Here is a 23,074-nt window from a genome sequence, read left to right on the forward strand (position 1 = left end):
GACACACAGGAGAGGTCTAGGGTGTACTCATATGGTTTAAATCAACAGGTTTCATTCAGAGTTCTGGAATAAGCAGCTCCTCTTGATCAAAGTTACACACAATCCACTTAAGAATGCGGAGTAAGAAGATGTACATTCACCTTGGTAATTTGGGAACAGATCAAGCGCCAGTGCTGAGAGCAGGCTGTTTTCTCCTCCTAAAGGAGCATTTGATTTTTGTGGTCTATTGAGCACAAGTCTGGGGATGGTGGAATGGAAGTGGTCAACACTAAACTCATTAAAGAGGAGACAGGAAGGGGCACCCAAATGCTCCAAAGGAACTGGCTGTGTGGGAAGCTTTCTGGATCCGTGGTGGTGGTGGGACTCCCACTGGCAAGTGGAAAGGAAACTTCTGCCCACAGCTGGAAAGAAGTGCAGCCCATGTCCTCAGCTGCCCTCATCTGCACACAGAGCAGCCCATCTCTCCCATCCTGGGCATAGTACTGCCTGACTGCTGGCACCCGGCTGCATCATCCTGCTGTTCCAACTGAGATGGCTAAGTTCCTGCTTACATTCCTGCTATTGGGAATTTCTCCTCTTGTGATCTTCCAAGGTGTGGGTGAGGTCCTGACTGACTGTGACAGTGGATGAGGAGGAATGGTGAGGGTATCTGGGGAGAAACTTGGGGTATGGATTTGACCAGGTTGTGTATTTGGCATGTGGGGAAGAAGTCACGGTCAGGATTCTGGGACTATCTCCCAGCAAGATTTTGAGACTCTCTCTCTCTCAATCTCTGTGTGTGTGTGTGTGTGTGTGTGTGTTTATGTGTATGTGTCTATCTTGATGACCTCAACAACAAAAAATTAACCACATTAAGAAATAACAGTAAATGCCTGAGAAACACACAACCCAGGAAGATATAGTAATGCCAGATATATGAACAGTTATGAACAGTTTTGAAACCACATAAAGTTCTATTTTCATCCTTTGAAATCTTTATGTGGCTTTTTAAATTTTTTTTATTTATTTGAAAGAGTTAGAGAGGGAAGGAGGGAGGGGAGAGAAGGAGGGAGAAAGAGAGCGAGATCTTCCATCTGCTGGTTCACTCCCCAGATGGCTGTAATGGTAGGGGCTTGGCCAGACTGAAACCAGGAGCCAAGAGCTCTTTCCAGATCTCCCACATGGGTGCAGATCCCCTATGGGTGCCAGTTTGAGTCCCAGTGGCTCCACTTCTGATCCCATTCCCTGCTAATGTACCAGGGAAAGCAGTGGAAGATGACCCAGGTACTTGGGCCCCGGCACTCACGTGGGAGACCTGGAAGAAGCTCCTAGCTCCTGGCTTCAGCCTGTCCCAGATCTAACTGTTACAGCCATTTGGGGGAGTAAATCAGTGGACGGACCTCTCTCTCTGTTTCTTCCCCGCTCTCTTCTCTCTCTATATCTCTTTCATATAAATTAAATAAATATTTAAAAATCCTAAAGGAACCAAATATTAATAATCTAGATACATGAAAAAATAAATCATTTTGAAAATTTCAAAAGTTGTTTCAAAACAACAGCTATGAAAATTGAAGCTTTTGGGCAAACTAAGATCTAAAACTATTTTCTTAACTTCAGATTTTACCTCTTCTATTCCTCCAAAACTTACCTCAGCAAACTTCACACTTAGAAAATTTGAGATCCAATCCATTTGACTTGGAAGTAAAAGAAAGGCCCTATTGAGAAAGTATCAGAGTGTGCTTTGCCTTGAGACCATCAGTGAAGCTCACAAACACAATTGGCTTCTCCAGCAAAATCCAGGTAAAAATGGTACAGAACAGGGGGTGGAGGAGCTTCAACACTAGCAGCACCAGGAAAGCCTTGAAAATCAGGCCCAGTTCCTAGGTCCCAGGCACTAGGCACATGACGCACGTTAGCCAGGAAAGCTGGAGTTTTCTCATAGACATTTACACAGCTTCTTTACATTCTTCTTTGGATGTCCCCTAGGAATGTCTATGATTTTATTCCCACATGGAAAGATCTTTAGTTTCCAATTTCCTCATAACAGCTGCCTCACAAACAGCAAGACAATTACTCACGGAGTGGAAATCCGTAGTCCCTAGACATTACCTTGTGGATGAGAACGCTAATCTGCCTGTACTGTGATAGGAGCACAAGGGTTGCTCTTGATTCTATACACCGTGTGTTTGTGCCCCCAACTTTAATTCAAGCTTCATTGTCTTCTAGGAAAATGTCACATGGTATTCTTCGGTCCTGAGATTTTGAGAATTCTCCTATTAAGAGGACAATGTTAGAAACTAGACTGCTCCGCAGCACCACTGCATCTCCTGGATGTGCTGTGTCACTGTCTCAGTGGCGGCTCTGGAATCTGCTTATGCACAGGCTGAGCCCACTAGAATCATGGCTGGTAGCTGCTCTTGTGATACCACATTTATTATATCAGTTAGTTTTGTTGTCCCATTTTTGTCTGGAAGCATATCTGACATTCTTCATGAAATAACAGATTTCTCAAGTTGTAGGATTTTCTGGCAGCCTCCTGTCACAACTTCTGTCACAATATCATGCCAGAAAACTGGCCCACAATAACCTTTCAAAAGGATTAAGCATTGCCATTGCTACAGGTTTGAATTAAATATCTTAATCAATGTCTTTGATTAGTACTGTTTACCATTTTGCAGAGACCTCATTGTGTACACATCCATCTAGCAGACCTGTCCAAAATAATTAGTATGCTAGGTAAAATATTTCCAAAGGAATTGCTGGGATGTAGACCTTAAAATACCCCAGTGACTACTGTTTTCCACTCTCAACTTAAAATTAATGCTTTTTCTAGTGATTTAATTTGTAGGTCTAATGAAATGTCTGATTTTGCTGTATGTGTCTATCAAATCCAAAGATGTTTTGCTCTTCCTGTAATTTGGACCTTTCTCACTGATAAAGCCTCGAAAACACAGTAATTTGTTCACCTGTGTTTAGAATGTCTCTGCTGTCCAGTCCCAAGTTATCCCTCTAAATTTGACAGAGTTGGGGTGGGTGCTGTGGCATAGCGGGTCAAGCCACTGCCCGTGACACCAGCATCCCACATGGGTGCCAGTTCATGTCATGGGTGCTCTACTTCCATTCCAGCAACATGCTAAAGACCTGGGAAAAGCAGTGGAAGATGGCCCAAGTGCTTGGGCCCCTTCATTCACATGGGGGTCCTGGATGAAGCTCCTGACTCCTGGCATCAGCCAGACCCAGCCCTGGCCCTTGTGGTCATCTGAGGAGTGAACCAGTGGATGGAATCTCTCTCTCTCCCTCTCTGTCGTTTTGACTTTCAAATAAATAAATACATCTTTAAAAACAAACTAAAAAGACAAGTTTAACAAATAAAGAATAAATTTGACAGTTTTCTGAGCTCCCTATTTGACCATGCTGATCAATCACCTTCAGTTTCTCATCTCTTCTTAGGTCCTTTTTGGCTCTCTTCTTGGACTTATCTTGACATCATCAATATAGTGCATGATATTTTCTTTCTCTTTTTTAATTTTTTTATTTTGATCGACAAAACAATTGCAGATTTTCACAGTAGACAGTGTGATGATACCTCAACACATGTTTTCATTTATCACTTCTTTTTACTGTAAACACTCAAAATTGTGTCTATTAGCTCTTTTGAAATATGGTAGTGATTGTTGTTCAGCATAGTTAGTCTAGTCCGCTCTAGAACATTAGAAGTTATTCCTCTACCTGCACACCTGTTCCATCATCTCTACATTAATCCTTCTACTGAACTCTTTTCAACCTCTGAAAGCCACTATTCTACTCTCTCTACTTCTATGACATCAACTTTTCTAGCTTCCAAGAGCAAGAGAGAACATGCAGTATTTGTTTTTCTTTTTTTATTTAGTAAATATAATTTTCCAAAGTACAGTTTATGTATTACAACGGCTATTTCTCCCCCATAACTTCCCTCCTACCCGCACCCCTCCCATCTCCCGCTCCCTTTCCCATTCCATTCACATCAAGATTCATTTTCAATTCTCTTTATATACAGAAGATCGATTTAGTATATATTAAGTAAAGATTTCATCAGTTTGCACCCACACAGAACATAAAGTGTAAAATACTGTTTGAGTACTAGTTATAGCATTACTTCACATTGGACAACACATTAAGGACAGAGATTCCCACATGAGGAGTAAGTACACAGTGACTCCTGTTGTTGACTTAACAATTTGACACTCTTGTTTATGGCGTCAGAAATCTCCCTAGGCTCTGGTCATGAGTTTCCAAGGCTATGGAAGCCTTTTGAGTTCACCAACTCTGATCATATTTAGACAAGGTCATAGTTAAAGTGGAAGTTCTCTCCTCCCTTCAGAGAAAGGTACCTCCTCCTTTGATGGCCCATTCTTTCTACTGGGATCTCACTCGCAGAGATCTTTCATTTAGGTCTTCCTTTTTTTTTTGCCAGAGTGCCTTGGATTTTCATGCCTAAAATACTCTCATGGGCTCTTCAGCCAGATCCGCATGCCTTAAGGGCTGATTCTGAGGCCAGAGTGCTATTTAGGACATCTTCCATTCTATGAGTCTGCTGTGTATCTCACTTCCCATGTTGGATTGTTCTCTCCCTTTTTGATTCTATCAATTAGTATCAGCAGACACTGGTCTTGTTTGTGTGATCCCTTTGACTCTTAGACCTATCATTATGATCTATTGTGAACTGAAATTGATCGCTTGGACTAGTGAGATGGCATTGGTACATGCCACCTTGATGGGATTGTATTGGAATCCCCTGGCACATTTCTAACCCCACCATTTGGGGCAAGTCAGCTTGAGCATGTCCCAAATTATACATCTCCTCCCTCTCTTATTCCCACTTTTGACTCTTTTCACTTATATAGTGTTCTCCAGGTCATCTATGATATTGAAAAATGATATGATTTCATTGATTTCTGTAGATGGACTATTATGTATGAATGCACCACATTTTATTTTTAATTTGTATAATATATTTTATTTTGATGTAATATCATTTATGTTTCATAATATCTGAGTATTTGTTAATAGCCATAATTATTTCATCTGAATCCACAGAGCCCTAAATCTAACACCCAATAAATATGACATCAATCAGTTCATCAAGAGATGGCTATATAAACACACTGTACATATGGAGATTCATACACACACACACACACACACAGATAATATTATTATTCTTAAAAATAAGCAACTCCTGTCATTTGTTAAAACATGAACCTAGGAAACATTACTTCTCTGTCTAAGGAGAGGAGAGATGAAATTAGATCATGTGCATATTTTGTCCTGTGATTCTAGCAGCATCCATACCTGCAATGAGTCCCCATAATGCTGAACATGAGCATCATTTCCAGGCAGTGCAGGTGATCTCTGTTCTCGTTTAGATGTGACAGTGATGCGTCTATTGCTCAACATGGCCTTTTTCTTCCTGCAGCCTTTGCTCTCCAGTGCAGATTCTGTAATGACTATTTTATGGGCATCTGCACAGATACGGAGACAACATGCACTGCCAGTTATGGTGCTTCCTGCAGGAGTTTCAGATTATCAGATAAAAACAACAGTAAGTATACTAAGGACTTAGAGCTTCTGCTAAAGAAATGTGGCTGTCTTTCCTAATCCTTCAGTGCTCAAAACATCTTCTAAGTTCTCACATTTGGATGCAGGGATTCTGTGGAGAGTGAGCTTTTGAGCCTGGAGATGAGGTCCTCAAACGGCACAGGGTGGAAGGGGACTGACTGGACCTGTGGTCACTCACTGCAGTGGTGATCCCTTCTTGAGTCTCCTGAGAGCCCCAACTCCCTACACATTAGGGTCTAGGATCATTAATGGTTCTGTTTCTCCAATTCTACCCTGGATGCCTCTTCTCTGCTTGTCTACTGTTGACCAATCTTCTGTTTCAGCTGAGAGTCCCCTGCCCAGGAAACCTTCGACCCTCCAGCATATTCACATGCATGACCTCAGTGTTTACACAGCAGCTCCACCAAGGTCATCTCATAACATCCCTCCCGATGTCCACTAATTCCTGCCTGCAGTTATTGGTTCATGATATCAGGGAGCTGGTGTTGCTCAATGCTCCAGTTGCCCCTACTGCAGCAACAGAACTCAGCAGGTTTTCAGCAAGTGTTTGGGCCTGCCTGTCTGAGACAGAAGCCTCCAGGCTAATGTCTACCTCTAGAACCATATCTTATTCCAAGTACATCACTGCCCAGTATCAGAGAATCCAGGGAGAAGGAAACATATCAATGTTGCTGCACAGGGGTGCCAGGTTAGATTTATGGTTGCATTTCTTATCTCTCATGAAGTTTTTTCTCTGTTTTCTTCCACAGTGTCTTTCCCGTCTCTTGGATATAATGATTGTTCACCAGACTGCAAGCCCCAGTACACCACTTGGGAAAACTCTGCATTGCTGGCATTCTGCTGTAATAGCCATGATATGTGCAATGATGTTGGTGAGTTAGTTGATCAATACATAGCATCAGTACCTCACATTTCTTTTTAGTTTATTCTTGGTTGTTCTCAGGTTTCATCTGACCTGAACTAGAGGTTTCCCTGAGTACCTGAATTCCTGGAATAAAGTAGCCAGAGGAAGACATTGTCTTCATGCTATGCCAGACTCCGTGACTGCACAGCCCACATCATCTGCTTATTAATTTCCTCTAATCAACATGAACTTGTCAGACTCTTGATTTCAATGGATTTTCATGACCTGGCAGACATCTGGTAGTGTTCACAAGAAAAAAATATGGTAGACTATAGAAGGGTAGATGGACAGTGTTTTGCAGTTAGTGGTAGGGCACTGAGTTTCTCTGAATAACACTGCCAGTCTATGGAATGACAGGAGGTGGGTTCAAATATTAATCACATTTCAATGGTGGAGGCAGTCAGGTGAAGCTGTTTAGGTAGGCTGGGACCAGATTCTAAAGAAACTTGCTCATACATATCAAATTTGGTCATCCTCCTATGTAATGCTTTCTGCTTCCCACCCATATACCTGTCCATGTTTAATGACAGACAAAATGACACACTAACACATTTCATTCCTCCAAAATGTATGAATTTAAATTTCTAGCCAGTACAATGGGCTTGCAGGCACTAGTGTTTGTTCAAATGGGATATGCTTTTGTAAGAGCGACAGTGGTCCAGGGTCACCACCAGAATGCAGAATCACTGAGTGTGAGACTTTGATTTCCTCATGATCCTTAGCTGTTCTGACAATTTTTGTTTCATTTTTATTTTCCTTTCAGTAGGTGAGAGAACAGCCCTAAGTGTAGAGCCCCTCTGGAGCCCTTCCATTACTCCATAGCATTGCTTTCCCTTGTCTTATGTCCAAATGCTATTGATTCCAGGGAGGTGGGCTCCATCTTGGGCTCCAGAGATCATGGACAGGTAAACTAGCTGACATCTGGTTAAAGAACTTGTGCAGAGGTGCACTGGAGCTAGGCTGAATACAGTGGATCAGACCTGAACATATGCATATGCTTTTGCTGTGGGGAATGAGACTTTTGGACTTCAGATCTGGAAGGTCTGCAGCCGTTATACACCAAGAATGAAAAGGCTCCCAGAACAAACTTTTCAGAAACCAAACAGAGCTAAGCTAATCACAAAGAACTGGGGTAGGAGCTTCAAGATTCACCAAACTGTGAAAGTCTCCATCCATTGGCTTGTTGTGCTGTAAGACAATAAAGTCACAGAATACTGCTTCAGTTTGTGAAGGGCTTTATTTTATGTGGAACTCTGAATCATGTGTGATGGGGCAGTAGAAGATGAATCTGCTTAGGAATATATTATATTCTTTTTTTTAAAGTTCTCTCTTTTTTTATCATTTTATTTATCTTTTCACCCAAAAGAAACCTTTTATTTAAGGAATACAGACTTCATACATTTCATAAGTACAGCTTGAGGAATATAATGATTCTTCCCACCATACCCGCCCTCCCACCCACTCTCCCACCGCTGCTCCTCCTCCTTCTCCCATTCTCAGTTCCATTCTCCACTAAGATCCATTTATGATTAACTTTATATACAGAAGACCAACTCTATACTAAGTAAAGAGTGCAACAATTTGCACAGTAAAAAAAAACAAAAAAACCAAACCAAAACAAAAACTGTTCCTCTACAGTCTAGACAAGGATTGTTCAAAGTCATTGCATCCTGAAGTTAATCTCACTTTTTTTTAGAAACTTAATTAACTTTAACAAAGCACCCAAGAATGATACATCTTTTGGGAGCACTTAGACATAGCTGCAATACAACTCTTTGAGGACAGAGGTCCTGCGCGGAAGTTAGTGCACAGTGACTTCTATTGTTAATTTAACATTCTGTCGGTTGCCTCTTCACTTTCCCGACTGTTTCTTTTGAAGTACAGAAACTTCTCAATTTGATGCAATCCCAAATGTTAATTTTGGCTTTGTATTTGATTGGTTCCAAGCCACCTGCTTATCAGTGAAGAATATTATTTTGGTACATTCAATGAATTTGAAATTCTATGATTTTTATAACATATATTTCATTTTCTTTCATATTTAGTTTAAATTTAAAAGATATTCTATGAAAACCACTTTCCAGTACAATTATTTGAAAATGACTTCAGATAGTTTGCATAGAAATTCAAATTCTTTAAAAAGTGGTTAAGGGGCCGACATTCTGGCGTAATGTGTAAAGCCACTGCTTGCAACACCAACATCCTAGTATGGTCACTGGTTTATGCTCCAGCTGCTCCATTTCCTATCCAGCTCCCTGTTAATGGCCCTGGAAATGCAATAGATGATGGCCCAAATGCTTGGGCCCCTGCCAACAGTGTGGGAGACCTGAATGAAGTTCCTGGCTTTGGTGCGGCCTACCCCTGACTGGTGCAACCATTTCCTTCATCAGTAGTGACATTAATAAGCTCTTAAAAAGAGCTTATTAGGGACTGGCACTGTGGCATAGTGGGTAAAGCTGCCGCCTGAAGTGCTGGCATCCCATATGGGCACTGGTTCGAGTCCTGACTGCTCCACTTCTGATCCATCTCTCTACTGTGGTCTGGGAAAGCAGTAGAAGATGGCCCAAGTCCTTGGGCCCCTTCACCCGTGTGGGAGACCTGGAAGAGGCTCCTGGCTCCTGGCTTCAGATCAGTGCAGCTTCGTCTGTTGTGGCCAATTGGGTAGTGATCCAGTGGATGGAACACCTCTCTCTGCCTCTGCTTCTCTCTCTGTGTAACTCTGTCTTTCAAATAAATAAATAAATAAATACATTTAAAAAAATAAAAAAGAGCTTATTTAAAAAAGCTGTATGTAAAAAAGACATAAATATATTTCACCAATCACTAAAGAGGGGTTTGAAATAATCAAAACTTTAAATGTAAAACAAATATAGAATTTGAGAAATATTTTTTGTTTGTGTGTCTCTTAAACTTTCCTCATCTTCTGGCTTCTGGCTTTGGATCGGCGCAGCTCTGGCCATTGTAGCCAACTGGGGAATGGAAGACCTCTCTCTCTCTCTTTCTCTCTCTCGCTCTGCCTTTCAAATAAATAAATGCTTAAAAATATTTTCTGAAAGAATTGGCAAAGGACTTGAACAAATACAAATGACTGACAAATATATGAAAAAATGCTCACTCTCAGTCGTCATCTGGTGGAAGACAAATCGAAAGCATGATATATCGCCTCAACCTTGTCAGAATGGCTGCTGTCACAATGACAGGAAACAAATGCCGGCAGGGATGTGGAGAAAAAGGAACTCTCATACACACTTGATGGAAATGTAAATTAGTATAGTCACCATGGAAACAGTGGTGGTTCCTCAAAAAAAAAAAAAAAAAAAGAAATAGAACTGTAATGTGACCCAGAAATCCCACTGCTGGCTATGCATACAAAAGGCTCAAAATCATTGTATCAGACAGATGCCTGCCCCACCTTGTTTATAGCTGCACTGCTCACAACAGCCAAGATGTGGGATCAACCAAAGTACCCATCATCAAATGAATGGATAAAGAGAATGTGGAGCATGCACGCACACATGTACACACACACACACAAGAATATTATTCAGCTACAAAAAAGAACGAAATGCTATCATTTTCGACAAAGTGTTTAGAACTGGAGGACATAATGTTGAGTGAAATAAGCCCGAAATGCAATTTTGAATTGTATTGTATTCAGTGTTTTGATGTTTTAGTGAGAACTGATATTTTTCATATATTCAGTAAATACAATTATCAAAAATGAATAGATCAACAGATTGGTATTGAAACACTAACGAGAATGGTTGATGAGAAACTCAACAATCTCACAGCACAAAAATAATACGGCACATACTGTAGACTAATCATGATTGAAAGAATAGCACTATCTTAATCCTGTGATCATCTTAACAGCATGCATAATTTTGATATTATAATTCTCTTTGATACAATATAAAATGTATAATTACCTGTTTAATAATAGCCATGCATGTTTAATTTGAAGCCATAAAGCCTTAAATCTAATATCAAATAAACAAAATAAGTGCAATTATCAAATGAATGGACAAAGACATGATATAGGGTATTTTAAAAATTTCATGGAAAATAGAATTAAAAGACAAATTTATTCTGCTTTAAGCATTTTGAAAGCCATGATTTTCATAATAATACCTTTCATCCATGAGCTTTTGGAAGACCTTTTGTGTGTGCATGTAAGCTGTTACCTGTAATGCAATATTGTTCATTCTTTTAAAAAGGAGCTCTTGACAATTGCTACAGATTGATGAATCAGGAGGACATTATGGTAAGTGAAACAAATCAGACATAGAAAGAAAAAACCCATGATCTCCCTTAGTGCAATCTACAAAACAGTAAGTAAAAAAAGAAAACATTGAATTCGCAGAAACAGAGACTAAAATTTTGGTTACCACAAACACATAGAAGATTGAGGCAGGGGGCTGGTGTTGTTGCATAGCAGGTTAAGCTGCCACCTATAGCACTGGCATCCAATGTGGGTGTTGATTAGATCCAGACTGCTCCACTTCCAATCCAGCTCCCTGCTAATAGCCTGAGAAAGCAGTGGAGGATGGTCCAAGTGCTTGGGACCCTGAACCACATGGGAGAACCAGAGGAAGCTCCTGGCTCCTGGCTTTGGCCTGGCCTAGTGCTGGACCATTGCAGCCATTTGGGGAGTGAACCAGTGGATGGAAGCACCACCCCCCTTCTCTTCTTTCTGTTTCTATCTCTCTCTCTTCTTTCTGTAACTCTGACTTTAAAATAAATAAACTTTAAAAAAATGGGGTAGAAGTAGGGTGGTGTAGTTCAAAGGCATCATTCTGCAGATATGTAGCATTAACAGTTGTAGAGATCTACTGTACATGAGAAGTGTAGTTAGTAATATTTTGGATAGAGTCAAGACAGGTGAATAGAAGTGTACTGCTCTCACCTCTGCCACAGAGAAGAAACGGAACAATAAAAGGAAGATCACATTTCCAGGGAACTGGTTAAGAGAAAAATTTAGGAAAGAAGGAATGGGAGAATTGAACAGTGTAGAGTCTCAGAAGCTGTTATTTAGAGAGGAACACAGAATGCTATAACTCACACTCTGGCAGCAGTGATCAGAGGAAACTGCACTTCACAGGGCAGAGAGCACATCCGTCTGCATCCCACGGCTGTGGGATTGCTGCCAACAAAACTCCTTTTACATGGCTCATATTGTTCTCATACCAAAACAGACAATCAAACAAACAAAAAACAGCAAAAAAAAAAAAAAAAAAAAAAAGAGAGAGAGAAAAATACAGACCACTATCCTTTATGGACATAAATACAAAAATTCTCAATCAGTATTAGCAAATTGAATCCAATATTATATCACAAAGATGAAGTACCACAATCAAGTAGGATTTATCCCAGTGATGCAAGGATGTAAGGATGGTTCAATATTCATAAAATACTAAATGAAATAAATCACATTAACAGAATAAAGAAGAAATTCATATTAGTAATAGTTTCAGAAAAAACATTTCATAGGTTTCAATATTCCTTCATGATAAATTCTCAACAAATTAGGTATAGAAGTAACATACCTCAACATAATAAAGACTATATATGGGGGGTGACACTGTGGCATAGCAGGTTAATGCCCTGGCCTGAAGTGCCGGCATCCCATATTGGTGCCAGTTCAAGACCCAGCTGTTCCTCTTCCAATCCGACTCTCTGCTATGACCTGGGAAAGCAGTAGAAGGTGGCCCAAGTCCTTGGGCTCCTGCACCCATGTGGGAGACCCAGAGGAACCTCTAGGCTCCTGGCTTTGGGTTGGCGCAGCTACGGCCATTGCGGCCAATTGGGGAGTGAACCAGTGGATGGAAAACCTCTATCTCTGCCTCTGCCTCTCTGTAACTTTGCCTTTCAAATAAATTAATAAATATTTTTGAAAATATATATCTCTCTCTCTCCCCTGCCTCTCCTCTCTCTGTGTAACTCTGGCTTTCGAATAAATAAATCTTTAAAAAGACTATATATGACATTCCACATTCAATGTCATACTGATTGTTGAAAAAAATGAAGACATTCCCCTAAGATCTGGAATGTGACAAGGATGTCCAGTTTCATCAACCTATTCAGTTAAATTTGGAGGTCTTAACAACAGCAATTAGGGAAGAGAAAGAAATAAAGGGCATTTAAATTAGAAAGGAGGAAATAAATGTAATCCATGCTTGCAGATGCCTTGATTTTATACACTGAAAACTTAAATACTCCACCAAAAAGTTGTTAGAACTGATCAACAAATTTAGTAAAATCTCTAGATATAAAATAAAAATACAAAAAGTAGCATTTTAATATACCAATAACCATATTACTGAAATAGAAATTAAGAAAGCAACCCAATTCATAAGAGCTACTAATAAAATAAAATCTTTAGAAATCAATTTAGCATAAGAAGTGAAAAATATCTACAATGAAAGTTATAAAAGGGCCAGAACTGTGGCATAGTGGGTAAAGCTGCCGCCTGCAGTGCTGGCATCCCATATAGGCACTGGTTTGAGTCCCCGCTGCTCCGCTTCTGATCTGGCTCTCTGCTGTGGCCTGGGAAAGCAGTAGATGGCCCAAGTGCTTGGGCCCCTGCACCCACGTGGGAGATCCTGAAGTAGCTCCTGGCTCCTTGCTTCACATAGACCCAGCTCCACCAATTGTGACCATCTGGGAAGTGAACCAGCAGATGGAAAACCTCTCTCTGTCTCTGCCTCTCTGTAACTTTGCCTTTCAAATAAATTAATAAATATTTTTTAAAAAGTTATAACAGCAATAAAAGAATCACAGAGGACATGAAAAAGCAGAAATATATCTCCTGTTTATGGAAAGGAAGAATTAATGCTGTGAAAATATACATACTATTGGGGCCAGTGCTGTGGCTCAGTGGGTTAAAACCCATGAGTGCCAGTTCAAGTCCTGGATGCTCCTCTTCTGATCCAGCTCTCTGCTATGGCCTGGGATAGCAGTGGAAGATGGCCCAAGTCCTTGGGCCCCTGCACCCACGTGGGAGACCTAGAAGAAGCTCCTGGCTCCTGGCTTTGGATTGGTGCAGCTCAGGTTGTTGCAGGCATCTGGGGAGTGAACCAGCGGATGGAAGACCTCTCTCTCTCTGTCTCTACCTGCTCTTTAACTCTGTCTTTCAAATAAATAAAATAAATCTTTGAAAAAAAAAGAGAAAATATGTATACTATCAAAAGTAATCAACATACTCCATACAATCTCCAACAAAATATCAATGGTATTTTTAAAAGAAATAGTAAAAATCATCCTAAAATTCATATGTAACCACAAAAGACCCAGAATAGCCAAAGCACTCCTAATAAGTAAATAAATGAAGATGTGGACATTCCAATACATGATTTCAAAGAATCCTACAAACCCATAGTAATTAAACCAGCCTAAAACCCAGAAAGTAATCCTGATGTTATCTTCATTTTCTTATGCAATACAAAATCCATATCACCAATTATACCCACAATTATTTAACTTGCTTCCAAAATGTCTTTAGATCTAATTTTCAGATAAAAAGGAAGCGTGGGGCTGGCACTGTCGCACAGTGGATTAAACCACCCGCCAACGCACCAGCATTCCATTTGGGTGCCTGTTCCAGTCCCATCTGCTCCGTTTCTGATCCAGCTCCCTGCTCTTTCACCTGGGAGAGCAGAGGAAGATGGCCCAAGTCCTTGGACCCCTGAACCCACATGGGAGATCTGGATGAGCTCCTGGCTCCAGGCTCCAGCCAGGCCCAGCCCTGGTCATTGCGGCCATTTTGAGAGTGAACCACTGGATTGAAGTGGTTCACTTCTGTATCTCCCTCTCTCTCTGTAATTCTGACTTTCAAATAAATGACTAGCCCTTTTTTAAAGAAGATTTATTTTACTGACTTGAAAGACAGAGTTATAGAAAGAGGTAGGGCCAGAGAAAGAGGTCTTCCATCTGCTGGTTCACTTCTCAAGTGACTGAAACGGCCCATAGTTGAGCTGATCCAAAGCCAGGAGCCAGGTTCTTCTTCCAAGTCTCCCATGCAGGTGCAGGGGTCCAAGGACTTGGGCCATCTTCTACTGCTTTCCCAGACCATAGCAGAGAGCTGGATTGGAAGTGGAGCAGCCGGGACTCGAACCAGCACCCACATGGGATACTGGCACTAGAGGTCAGGGCTTTAACCCACTGCACAACAGGGCCAGCCCCTAAATGGTCTTTTTTTTTTTTTTTTAAAGAAGTGCAATGATATTATAACAAAGAAACACTACATCTGAGCATCTAGATCAAATGTGTAGGTCTCTCTGGAGCAGGACAGTGTAGCAACACAGAGCTTTGCCAGATTATTGATTATTCAGGGACATTATAACCTCCCGCATTATCAAAGCTGCAATGGGTGATGGTTGGGATGGCTGGTTCTAAAGAAAATTTCTGATAACTGGAGAAATTTGAATATTGATTTACTGTTTGGAGTGATGACACTTTGTTTACATGTCAAAGTCAGAGCATTTTAGCTGAAAGCTAACCCTTACGGCAGAACATGCATGAGCTCCTTTGGTTAATTCTCATTTGTATTCTATTGTGTTGTATGCATTATCAATTGTGTGTTTTGCTATAAAGTTTTCTGGGTGGTAGAACTATGGTATTCTTACTATTCTAAATACTTCTCTGGGTGCTTCACATTTTGACAATGCACACAAACTGGTGTAGGAGTAATAAAATGGCATTTTCAGTTCCTTTTACCTGAAAATGAAGACCAACCTTAGATGAACACTCTGAATGCAAATGACAAGGATAGAAGCATTGTTCCTAATGACTTTGTGCCTCATATTCATTGTCCTCTTCCATGCCATGTGGATTGAACTGCATATATGGTTAATTTTTCAGTGCAAAATGTTATTGCCAGTGCTATGTTTACTATGTCAATAAATGCATGCTATAAATGATAGCCTCTCTCAGTCCATGACCATTTAAGGCAAACAGGTCTTTAATGACCCAATTGCATGAGTGATACTCTGATTGTCTCGTACTTGGCTGTTGGCACCTTGTACAGATGCCCTTTTTCTGGTTTGGATTTGGCTGCTCTGAGAACCAATGAGTTAAAACTGGTCTGCTATGAACTCACCCATTATTTTCCTCTGAAACTTCAGAGAGGATGCAGGGTCCAGTAGAAGGTTACTCTTTCTGAGAGGTCTTTCAGAATTGGGAAAGACATTGCAGGTGTTAGGTTAGGGGATATCTGTCCAGAACATTTAGTTGCTCTCAAATGGGTGATCAGTGGAGACAACACAGTGTTCTTGGGACTGGACAGAAAGAATGTCACACTTTGTTCCAATCAGAGAATAGATGCACATGAAGAAAACAGATAAAGGTAAAAATGGACCAGTATATAGACTTGTCTTCAAGTCCCTCAGGGGATCTGAAGTGGCTCAGAGCCAAAAAAAAAAAAAAAAAAAAGAAAGAAAAGAAAAGAAAGAAAGAAAATCTAATCCTAGATGGTTCTGTTACAGTAACAAGAATACCTGATTTGGACTCACAATTAAGGTAGCAAAGTTCAGTTAATGATCAATTAAGGCAACTGTGTGTCACTGATTATATAATCTCCACCCTTTTTCTGCCTGCAATAAACCCTGATTTTCATTGTGACTCCATCTTCTATTTCTAAAAGCCAATCATCTGTGAGAACAGGCATTTAGCCTAATGGGTAAAACACCTGCATTCCACATAAGAATACCTGGATTGCATTCCAGGCCCCAGCTTCTGACTCCAGAATCCCATCTGGAGAGCAGCACTGATAGTTCAAGTACTTGGGTTCCCACCTCCCATGAAGAAGACATGACTTCCCATCTCCCAGCTCAGGCCCTGGTCCAGTCCAGGCCTTTGCAGGCATTCGAGGAATGAATAAGCAGATAGGAACTCTGTCTCTTTCTCTGCCTCTCAATAAAAGCAATTTTTAATAGACTACCTTCAAGGAACAATACATTTCTTTTCTTTTCTTTTTTTTTTTTGACAGGCAGAGTGGACAGTGAGAGAGAGAGACAGAGAGAAAGGTCTTCCTTTTGCCGTTGGTTCACCCTCCAATAGCCGCCGTGGCTGGCGCGCTGCGGCCAGTGCACCGCGCTGATCCGATGGCAGGAGCCAGGTACTTATCCTGGTCTCCCATGGGGTGCAGGGCCCAAGGACTTGGGCCATCCTCCACTGCACCCCCTGGCCACAGCAGAGAGCTGGCCTGGAAGAGGGGCAACCGGGACAGAATCCGGTGCCCCGACCAGGACTAGAAACCGGTGTGCCGGTGCCTCAAGGCAGAGGATTAGCCTAGTGAGCCGTGGCGCTGGCCTAGGGACAATACATTTCTATCATGGAATGTTCCCATTAGACTCTGCCTATATTTGCAGGAGTCCCTTTTGTACTCATGTCGACTGTAGCTGCCTCTGGCTGCAATAAGTATGATAATTTTCTTCCTACTTATGTAAAAAGTTGCTTTTTTAATTTGAGAGGCAGAGGGGGACAGATCATCCAATTGCTGGTTCATTCCTCAAAGCCCACAATGACCACGCTGAAGTCAAGAAAAGAAACTCTGAGGCCAAGTGCTGTTTAGGACATCTGCCATTCTATGAGTCTGCTGTGTATCTTGCTTCCCATGTTGGATCGTTCTCTCCCTTTTTTATTCTATCAGTTAGTATTTGCAGACACTAGTCTTGTTTATGTGATCCCTTTGGCTCCTAGTCCTTTCATTATGATCAATTGTGAACAGAAATTGATCACTTGGACTAGTGAGATGGCATTGGTACATGCCACCTTGATGGGATTGAATTGGAGTCCCCTGGCATGTTTCTAACTCTACCATTTGGGGCAAGTCAGCTTGAGCATGTCCCGAATTGCACATCTCTTCTGTCTCTTATTCCCACTCTTATATTTAACAGCAATCACTTTTCAGTTAAGTTTCAACACTTAAGAATAACTGTGTATTGACTATAGTATTCAACCAAAAGTATTAAGTAGAACAAATAAACAAAAATACTAAGAGGGAAAACGTATTATGTTGTTCATCAACAGTCAGGGCAAGGGCTGATCAAGTCACCGTTTCTCATAGTGTTCCTTTCACTTTAACAGGTTTCCTTTTTGGTGCTCAGTTAGTTGTCACCAATCAGGGAGAACATATGATATTTGTCCCTTTGGGACTGGCTTATTTCACTCAGCATAATGTTTTCCAAATTCCTAACAGGGATCACTTTTCAGTTAAAATTTAAACACCTAAGAATAATTGTGTGTTAATTACAGAGTTCAACCAATAGTACTAGAACAAAAAAAATACTAAAATGGATAAAGTATTACATTGTACATCAACAGTCAGGACAAGAGCTGATCAAGTCACTGTTTCTCATAGTGTCCATTTCACTTCAACAGGTTTCCCCTTTGGTGCTCAGTTAGTTGTCGCCAATCAGGGAGAACATATGATATTTGTCCCTTTGGGACTGGCTTAATTCTCTCAGCATGATGTTTTCCAGATTCCTCCATCTTGTTGCAAATGACCTGGTTTCATTGTTTTTGACTGCTGTATAATATTCTATAGAGCACATGTCCCATAAAGCAGATCCGGTTGAAAAGCCCATGAGAGTATTTCAGGCATGGAGAGCCAAGACACTCTGGAAAAAAATGACCTTAATGAAAGATCTCCGTGAGTGAGATCCCAATGTAAAGAACGGGTCATCAAAGAAGGAGGTACCTTTCTCTGAAGGGAGGAGAGAACTTCCACCTTGACTACGACCTTGTCTAAATATGATCAGAGTTGGTGAACTAAAAAGACTTCCATAGCCTTGGCAAGTCATGACAAGAGCCTAGGGTGATTACTGAGGCTATAAACAAGAGTGTGAATTTGTTAAGTCAACAACAGGAGTCACTGTGCACTTACTCCTCATGCAGGATCTTTGTCCTTAGTGTGCTGTACATTGAGATTTAATGCTATAACTAATATGCAAACAGTATTTTTCACTTTGTGTTTCTGTGTGGGTGCAAACTGTTGAAATCTTTACTTAATATATGCTAAACTGATCTTCTGTATATAAAGAGAATTGAAAATGAATCTTGATGTGAATGGAAGGGGAGAGGGAGCGGGAAAGGGGAGGGTTGCGGGTGGGAGGGAAGTTATGGAGGGGAATTTATATTCATTAAATAAAATTTAAAAAAGAAAAGAAACTCAGCCCAATCCTCCCACATGGATAGCAGGAAACCAACTACCTGAGACATCATCTGCTGCCTCACATGCAGCAAAGAGTTGGAATCAAGAGTGGAGTGGGAATAGGACCCAGATATTCCAATAGAGCATATAATCCATCAGTGTTTAACCACCAGGCCCAATACATACTCTCAAAAGAGAACTATTCTCAAGCATGAAGCATTTCACATGTCTAGGATGCCTCTCCCTACCACATGTCAAGATTTAGGTATTTAGTGAATGTACTGCCCATAAAAATGTAAGGATGACAAGACTGTGTTTAGATTTCCGATAGATTTGGGAACCTAAAACAAAGAAGACTAAGAAAAATGAGAGATGAATAGGTCATGGAGAAGGAAAGTCACTATTGGCAGAGAAGATTGACTTAGATTGGTATCTGCCATCCGCCTACTCTGTTCTTACTGGTGAACATCCTTGGTTGAGTGCATTTTAGAGTGGCTGAAGGTCGAATTGAGCAAGCAGTGTTTTCTGAGCCATCAGCTCACGTGCACCTTTGTCTCTCACAGATTCTACTTTGCAATCTGCTAAGACAAGATGGAAAAACTAATGCATCTGAATCTCTTTCTCCTCGGCATAGAAATTGGTAACTTGTTGGAAAAGGGTTGATGGGGTGGACCTTATCAAACTATAATCGGCCCTGCCATATATTTAAGCAGATCTTATCTTTTGACACTTTCTGATAGTGTGAGCTTCTATGGGCATGATCTGAGAAATGATGGCTGGGCTTCAGAATTGGTCAGCTGGCTTCATCTACCTTTAGTTCTAGGTGGGAACCAGTTCTGACTTCCACGATTTATACCCACTAACCTATGGTTTATCTGTGGACGTTATGATACAGGGGGACTCTCTGTCATCCTGAGGACTTCCTGCCCTGGAAAAGCTCAGCCACTTCAGCCTGAGTTCGGAATACCCAGCTCTGTGTTCTCTTTAATGTTACTCACTGAACTAGATAAGAAATTGCCATGGGAGGTAGGGTGGACTATATGGTGACAGATCAATGTCAATGTGCCCTTGTCTAATGGAAGGAGGAAGAGTGGAGTAAGATCATCTCCCTGTTCCATCCTGCTCTGTATGTGATTCTGGATGCCTGCATACATGTAATAAAACCCATGGGCAAAAGGTGGACATCATTCCCAGACAGTGCAGGTGAGCTCGGCTCTCTTTGGGATGTGACAGTGTTGTTTCCTTTGCTCAGTACAGTCTACTTTCTGCAGCCTGTGCTCTTCAGTGTAGACTTTGCATTGACTACTACAATGGCGTGTGTGAAAAGAAGGAGACAACATGCATTGCCAAGGATGGTGCCAGCTGTAAGAGTTATAGAGAATCTTCTGAAGCCAACTGTAAGTGTCTCAAGGCCTCCAAGGTTCTGGTGAGGGAATGATAGCTTTATTTCCTTATCCTCCAGGGCTCAAATCATCTTCTAAGATGTCATGTTTGGACACAATGATTTTGTGGAGAGTAAGTGAGGTTCTGAGCCTGGAGGTGAGATCATCCTGACAGGAATTTTCTATTTGTGCCTAGGATAAAAGGGGACTGATTGGACCTGTGGTCACTCACTACAGTTCTGATTCCTTCATCAGTGTCCCAGGAACCCCAAATCCACATCCAAAGGATCCTAACTCTTAGAATCTTTAAATATGCTATTTTCCCACTATCCTGGTTGCATCTGCCCCTGCTTGTCTATTATTGACCTGGCTTCTATCTCACCTGAGAGTCACCTGCCCAGGAAACCTTTGACCCTCCAGAATGTCCACTTGCACCTCCTCAGCATTTGCACTGCATCCCCGTCATGGCCATCCCACAGCATCTATCCCAGTGTCTACTAATTCCCCGTTATAGCTGCAATTCTAGACTCATTATAATAGGGTCTGATTGCTCAGCATCTACTGGCCCCTACTCTAAGAACAGAATGTAATAGGTCTTCGACAAGGGTCTTCAGCCTGTCTGGCTGAGAGGGAAGTCTCCTGGGCACTGCCCACCTCTAGAACCACATCTTAAGGGCTGGCATTGTGATGTAGCAGGTTAAGGTGCCACCTGCAATACCTGCATTCCATATGGGTGCCGGTTCAAGTCCCGGCTGCTCCACCTTTTTTTTTTTTTGACAGGCAGAGTGGACAGTGAGAGAGAGAGACAGAGAAAGGTCCTCCTTTGCCGTTGGTTCACCCTCCAATGGCCGCCACGGCCGGCGCGCTGCGGCCAGTGCACCGCGCTGATCCGATGGCAGGAGCCAGGTGTTTATCCTGGTCTCCCATGGGGTGCAGGGCCCAAGGACTTGGGCCATCCTCCACTGCACCCCCTGGCCACAGCAGAGAGCTGGCCTGGAAGAGGGGCAACCAGGACAGAATCCGGCGCCCCGACCGGGACTAGAACCTGGTGTGCTGGCGCCGCAAGGTGGAGGATTAGCCTAGTGAGCTGCGGCGCCGGCCAGGCTGCTCCACTTTCAATCCAGCTCCCTGCTAATGTATCCAGGAAAGCAGCAGAAGATGCCCCAAGCATTTGGGCCTCTGTACCCCCATGAGAGACAGAGACGAATTTCCTGGCTCCTCACTTCAGCCATTGTGGTCATTTTTGAGCCAGAAGATGGAATATCTCTTTGTGTCTCCTTCTCTCACTGTAACTCTTTCAAATAAACAGATAAATCTTCATTTAAAAAATTCTGCCTTTAAATAAACAAATGAACCACATCTTGTCACAAATGCATCACTGCCCAGCATCAGAGAATCCAGGGAGAAAGAAACATGCCAGTGCTGCTCCATAGGGGTGCTGGCAGGACTATACATGAGATTTACTTGTGTGGAAGTCTCCTGTCCCTTGCAATGTCTTCACCCTACCCTAGAATAATTTTATGTTATAAATGTCTCTCAAAATAATGTTTTTCTTTTGTTTTCTTCCACAGTATCATTCCCAACACGTGGATATAGTGAATGTTCCCATGATTGCTATCCCTACTATGGAGTTTGGCAGGGTTTAACAATACTGGTATTTTGCTGTGATAGCCATGATTTGTGCAATGACCTCTCTGAGCCAATTGATCATTACATAGCAACAACACCTAATATATTATTTTAGTTTCTTCATCATTGTTCCCAGATTTCATCTCACCCTGGACTGGGATTTCCCCAATGCACCTGAACTCTTGGAGCCTAAGAAAGATACTGTTTTCATCTTATTTCCCATATCCTCCTGCTTTTTAGTTTCCTCTAATCAACACGAACTTGTCTGACCTTGATTTCAATGGGCTTTCTTGATCTAGAAGGGAGGAGATAATATTCACATGTTAAAAATATCCTGGGCTATAGAAGGGGAACTGAACAATGCCACCCAGTGGGATAATTCAGTGTTTTACAGAGTGGTAAAAGTGGTAGGGCACTGAGTTTTTCTGAATAACACTGTCAGTCTATTAAATGACAGGAGGTAGGATCAAACATTAATCAGATATGAATGGTGGAGGAAGTCTAGGTGAGGCTACTTAGGTTGTCTGGGACAGCCCTGAAGAGCTTGCAGATATACATCCAGTTTCATCTTCCACCCATATGACATTTTCTGCTTCTAATCCATGGACTTTTTCATAGTGAATATATATTTTTAATGGGAGGCAAAATGGTAGATTTCACTAAGACATTTCACTCCTCCAAAATGTATGTGTTTGAATTTCTTTCTAACAAGCACTGTGGACCCATAGTCACTAGTGTTTGCTCAAACAGAAGGAAGCATACCCTGGGAGGCAGACTCAATGGTTCCTCTCATTCAGGTGAGATACCTGGGTTGAGTTCCCGGCTCCCAGCTTTAGCCTCATGGTCACTGTAGGCATTTGGGGAGTGATGCAGTGGATGTGAACTCACTTTCTCTGTCTCTCACTCTCCCTCTCCCTCTTTTTCTCTTCTTTCTCTATCTTTTTTTCTCTATGGATCTTAGCTCTTAGACAAAAAAGCCAACTACTATATCTTAAATAGAAACATTAAATATGAAAAATTATTGTTAAATGTAAATGTTAGGATTTGTGTGCTGTATATTTGATTACTGCTAAATTAAAAAGTATTGTATTAAAAATAAAATATTTGAAATTACTTCAGATGATATACATAAAAATTTATGTTCTGTTTACATCTCGGGCTTTCAGCAGATGGTGGCTGAGTAAGATGCTTGGGTCATCTCTGCACAGAGGGATCAATTTTAATATCTATTCACACACAAAGTCCCCTTTACTAGAGCTGCAGAAGTCAAATTAGAGACTTTTGTGTCTGATTTTAGTATAAAAATAAAAAAAACATTGATAAAAAAGAATGAAAGAGTTGCCTAAGTCATCCCTCTCCTACCTCTCCATCCAGGTAACACAGTATGGAAAGAAACACCTTGCCTCTCACTTGGGAGAAGGGGAATGAATT

General features: G+C 41.4%; 1 protein-coding gene and 1 non-coding gene across 7 annotated transcripts; both read left to right on the forward strand.

Annotated features, from left to right (window-relative positions):
* The first annotated feature begins 298 nt into the window (after nucleotides 1-298).
* LOC149128588 (uncharacterized) lies at nucleotides 299-7,698 on the forward strand. Of its 5 annotated transcripts, XM_089314108.1 has the most exons (5): nucleotides 312-592; nucleotides 2,206-2,386; nucleotides 5,435-5,560; nucleotides 6,327-6,449; nucleotides 6,521-7,698. In XM_089314108.1, exons 2-5 carry the CDS (start codon nucleotides 2,311-2,313, stop codon nucleotides 6,529-6,531), a joined length of 336 nt encoding a protein of 111 aa, XP_089170234.1. In that variant the 5' UTR covers nucleotides 312-592; nucleotides 2,206-2,310; the 3' UTR covers nucleotides 6,532-7,698. The 5 variants fall into 5 exon arrangements, 1 of the variants encoding a protein (XP_089170234.1); XR_016221664.1 differs by lacking the exon at nucleotides 2,206-2,386 and having other exon boundaries at nucleotides 314-639; nucleotides 6,327-7,698; XR_016221656.1 differs by lacking the exon at nucleotides 2,206-2,386 and having other exon boundaries at nucleotides 315-598; nucleotides 6,327-7,698.
* An 11,387-nt stretch (nucleotides 7,699-19,085) lies between these two features.
* On the forward strand, nucleotides 19,086-22,756 carry LOC127491560 (uncharacterized). Of its 2 annotated transcripts, none has more exons than XR_016221676.1 (3): nucleotides 19,086-19,272; nucleotides 19,885-20,029; nucleotides 21,586-22,756. It is a non-coding gene; the product is annotated as an uncharacterized LOC127491560 (transcript). The 2 variants fall into 2 exon arrangements; XR_011384177.2 differs by having other exon boundaries at nucleotides 19,107-19,272; nucleotides 19,904-20,029.
* The last annotated feature ends 318 nt before the right edge of the window (nucleotides 22,757-23,074 follow it).

The sequence above is a fragment of the Oryctolagus cuniculus genome, chromosome 1, assembly GCF_051225735.1.
Source record: "Oryctolagus cuniculus isolate XC-2025 breed Fujian yellow rabbit chromosome 1, ASM5122573v1, whole genome shotgun sequence".
NCBI lineage: Eukaryota > Metazoa > Chordata > Mammalia > Lagomorpha > Leporidae > Oryctolagus > Oryctolagus cuniculus.